Source organism: Ascaphus truei, chromosome 10 (assembly GCF_040206685.1).
Source record: "Ascaphus truei isolate aAscTru1 chromosome 10, aAscTru1.hap1, whole genome shotgun sequence".
Taxonomy (NCBI): domain Eukaryota; kingdom Metazoa; phylum Chordata; class Amphibia; order Anura; family Ascaphidae; genus Ascaphus; species Ascaphus truei.
Window position 1 is genome coordinate 43,069,095 of NC_134492.1, and position 3,521 is coordinate 43,072,615.

At 44.3% G+C, this 3,521-nt stretch overlaps 1 protein-coding gene across 1 annotated transcript in view; it reads left to right on the forward strand.

Moving 5' to 3' along the window:
• Positions 1–3,253: 3,253 nt before the first annotated feature.
• GORAB (golgin, RAB6 interacting) overlaps positions 3,254–3,521 on the forward strand; it is a 43,539-nt gene continuing 43,271 nt past the window's right edge. Inside the window, exon 1 of the mRNA XM_075616834.1 lies at positions 3,254–3,418. Within this exon, the coding sequence (XP_075472949.1) occupies positions 3,361–3,418 (58 nt within the window). The 5' untranslated portion in view covers positions 3,254–3,360. The remainder of the gene's footprint in view (positions 3,419–3,521) is intronic.

Here is a 3,521-nt window from a genome sequence, read left to right on the forward strand (position 1 = left end):
CCATTTTGAACTTGAAATTGATATATGACCTTCTTGTCAACATACCAATGCATATTAAGTTCCCCTGTGATACCAGTTGAGTTGACTTGTGAAATTGGATAATATTCACTAAGTGGTGCTAAGCAGTAAGACAACCATTCAAGTAAATGGACAACAACTTGTCTTACCTCTCAGCATGGCTTAGTAAATGGATGATTATATGTGACAAATGTGTAAATCACAAAACCTTAAAGCAGGCTCCACCCGTAAAATGTACTTATAAAAAAAGGATATTAAAGTTATAAATATTTTAAAAACAGGGAAATACATCACTGCTAAAAAAAACAAAAAACCCTGAAACTAACTCAAAATATCATCTACTGCTCTTAGACCAGAACTTCAGCGCTATTAGTAGCCAACACTATAAATAAATTGTAGAAAAACTCAGACACGTGTAACGGTCAGACACCCACCCAATCTCACATTGGCCCCTGTGGTCTAATCTGCCCCCATTACATGTCTGTGTATTCGTGTGATGCACCTGCTGGCTTACAGGACTCCTGAGTCTCCCGCATGGTGTTAGTGGGGATATCAGCACGACAGGCATCTGAGGTAGTGTGATCTGAGTCTTACTCACATACAGTGCAGCGCCTCCACCCCATCAGGATCTCTGCGGCTGCAGGGAGAAGTGTCTGATGGGGACCTCCTTCTGGGTGCCTCCTTCTGTGTAATAACTTCACTCTCACACAGTAGGGTTGCGGTGAACAAGGGCATCTTTATTGCAGGTTCAGGCAGACTGCCCCCCATAGCGGTCGTCCTAGCCGCTCATTTTGGTGAAGTGCATCCCTTTCAGAAAGTTCCGCCTCTCTCAATAGAGTTGGATCACCTCTCCCCTAAGGGAGATCACCATCTGTGTCAGGTCCCTGAACACAGTGCAAACAAAGGGATGTGAGGCGCTACTATTAGAGGTGCAACAATAATATAACTTATAATTAGTGATTATTTAACGTGCATATATAAAAAAAAAAAACGGTAGACTTTGCAGCTTAACTCTGAAGGGGAAGTCCAATTCCCCTTTTGTTGATTGTAGGTAGAAGACTTGTGGGAAGCGCAGGTGTCGCCGTATGTGGAGAAAAAAATATATATAGTGTAGTCTATTCAACAAGAAAAAAAGAAAAAACAATTGGAAAAAATAGCAAATGGGGACTCACATTTTCACAAAAAAATGCCAGCAATATGAAAATGATGTGGAAGACTTGCTAGATGAGAGGTGCCAAACTTCAACAGGATATACCCTCAATGAAAGAGATGACACTCTTAGTGCAACATTGCATGTTCACCATAAATAATATTTATAAGGCAATATAATTTGCACTCACATTTTGCACAATGTGCATAGACACATAAAATAAAGATGCACAGCTTCTGGGTCACTTTCAGCTCCACTCTCGAAATCGCAAGGTCGCGTTACTTCCGGTTTCGGCCGTCGCGTCACTTCCGGTTTTCGAGCGATCGATTTGGATGTAATTCACGATTCAGAGGGGGTTCAGGAGGTACACCAATGCTGCTGCTGCTGTTCACTCAACGCGTTTCGCCTGTCACCAAGAGGAGAAGCTGCGTCTGAAGATATTTTCCTCTTGTTTGCTCCTAATAAATGAAAAGGAGATGAACGGTTGGGGCCTCTCTGTATCCAGGAGCTGTGCTTCCTGCATGGGATCAGAGAGAATCTGCTGGGGTTTTCAGTCTTCATGAATCGCTCCCCAGGGTTTTCTCAATCAAAGCTGCTCCCTTCCTTCGTTAACACACGACAACACTGATCTGCTCCCGGGATCACAGGCCTAGGTTTGGATCACGCGCTTCCCACAAGTCTTCTACCCTGAACACAGTGTATGGTATGCTATCAATTGAATCTGACAGCCTTAACTGCTGCAGACACTCCTTGAACACTCTAGAACTTGCCTCTGAAGAACCACTAACTTTTGGCAGTGCTGTGTCTTATATAGACTCAGAAAACAGCCACACCTCTTGTGTCACTAACAGTGGACACAGAGCATGTTGTCATTTCCTTTGTTACATATGACACCTCACCAGGGTGTGAGGGCAAACCTCTATGATTGTTGCTGGCAACTCTGCATACTTACCAGGCTTACTGCCAGCATGAGAAAGAACTGTATACCATTTTTATACATGGCTACACACGTCAACTGAGAAACTCACTGGAGAAACCAACTCCAGAATGACCATTAGTGCAGTGACCACCCGGCCGGCATTTCAGTGACTGTTACTCAAGGGAAGTATTCTTCTGTTGCATTGATAGATATAAAGATTGTGCCCTGTATATAATCATGCATATATAATAGTGAGATTAAAATCAATAAATTATCATTAATCTCCTACATTCTGAGCCCGCCTTTCTCTGACGGGAGGGCAAACATCTAACAGCAAAATTTATGCAAATAGTGTCATTCCAATCTTGCTCCAATTTTGTTTTACATAGCTATGAAGCAGTTGGCTTCGTGTTAATGAACCGTGTTAATTTCAGCTCCAGGGACCCTGCTTCCTGAGCTACTTACCAAGCAAGGACCAGCAGTTACACCAAAACATAAGTTTAAATCTCCTGCATGACGCAGGCCAACAGGGACCTTCAACGTCATCTCATTGGCTCGGGTGACCAGTGTTGTATTAAACCTCCATTAAGTACCAGCGGTACCTTCTACGGTATGTTGTGTGAAGCAGGAGGCCCCCCGGAGCTTAAATAAATATGGTTCAGCTCCAGAGGCCCCATGCTTCCTAGCTTTAAAAAAAAAAAAAAAGGAGGGGCTGCTCTTCTAATGTCAAATGGATTTACTTTAGGAAGTTTCGCTTTCTGGTTTTTAAGCATAAATATTGTAGAAATCTTTCTCGTGTATGGTTAGAATAGCTTGTCTCCTTAATGCTGGAAGAAATGTACAGTCACAGTTGCATCACTCTTTTCTATACACTTTGACTAATTGTGTGATTAATATGCTCACATTTCTCACTGCACTTCCTGCAGCTGCCGTTACCGTGACAACGAAAGCAGCCTTCCTGACCTGCCTGTCTTGTGTCCGGGTACAGCGAGCTTTGTTTTCTCTTTTTTTTTTTTGTCTCAACCTTGCATGTTAACGGTAGCTAAAAAGAATGTAACTACAGCATGGATTGTACTACGTGCTCGCAATGCTGGAAATGAGGCATTCTAGCACCTATTTTCCGCGCATTGTGTCAGGCGGTGAGGAGGCAGCCTCTTGGGGTCCTGAGCGGGGGCCTTCACGTGGCAGGGATGTGTGGGAGGCGGAAGTAGGGCAGGTGACAGTGTTTGCAGGCCGGGTTTGGGTGACTGGAGCCGGGCTGTGAAGGGGAGGCATGGCCGGCTGGGCGGGATTCTCCGAAGAGGAGCTCAGGAGGATGAAGATGCAAGAAGGTACGGAGCACAGGCTGCACACATGCGCTCCCTCTCCCGGGGGTCTGTATGTGTAAATATCACCCTCCTGACTGTCTCATTTTAGTGTGTGTATGTGTGTCTG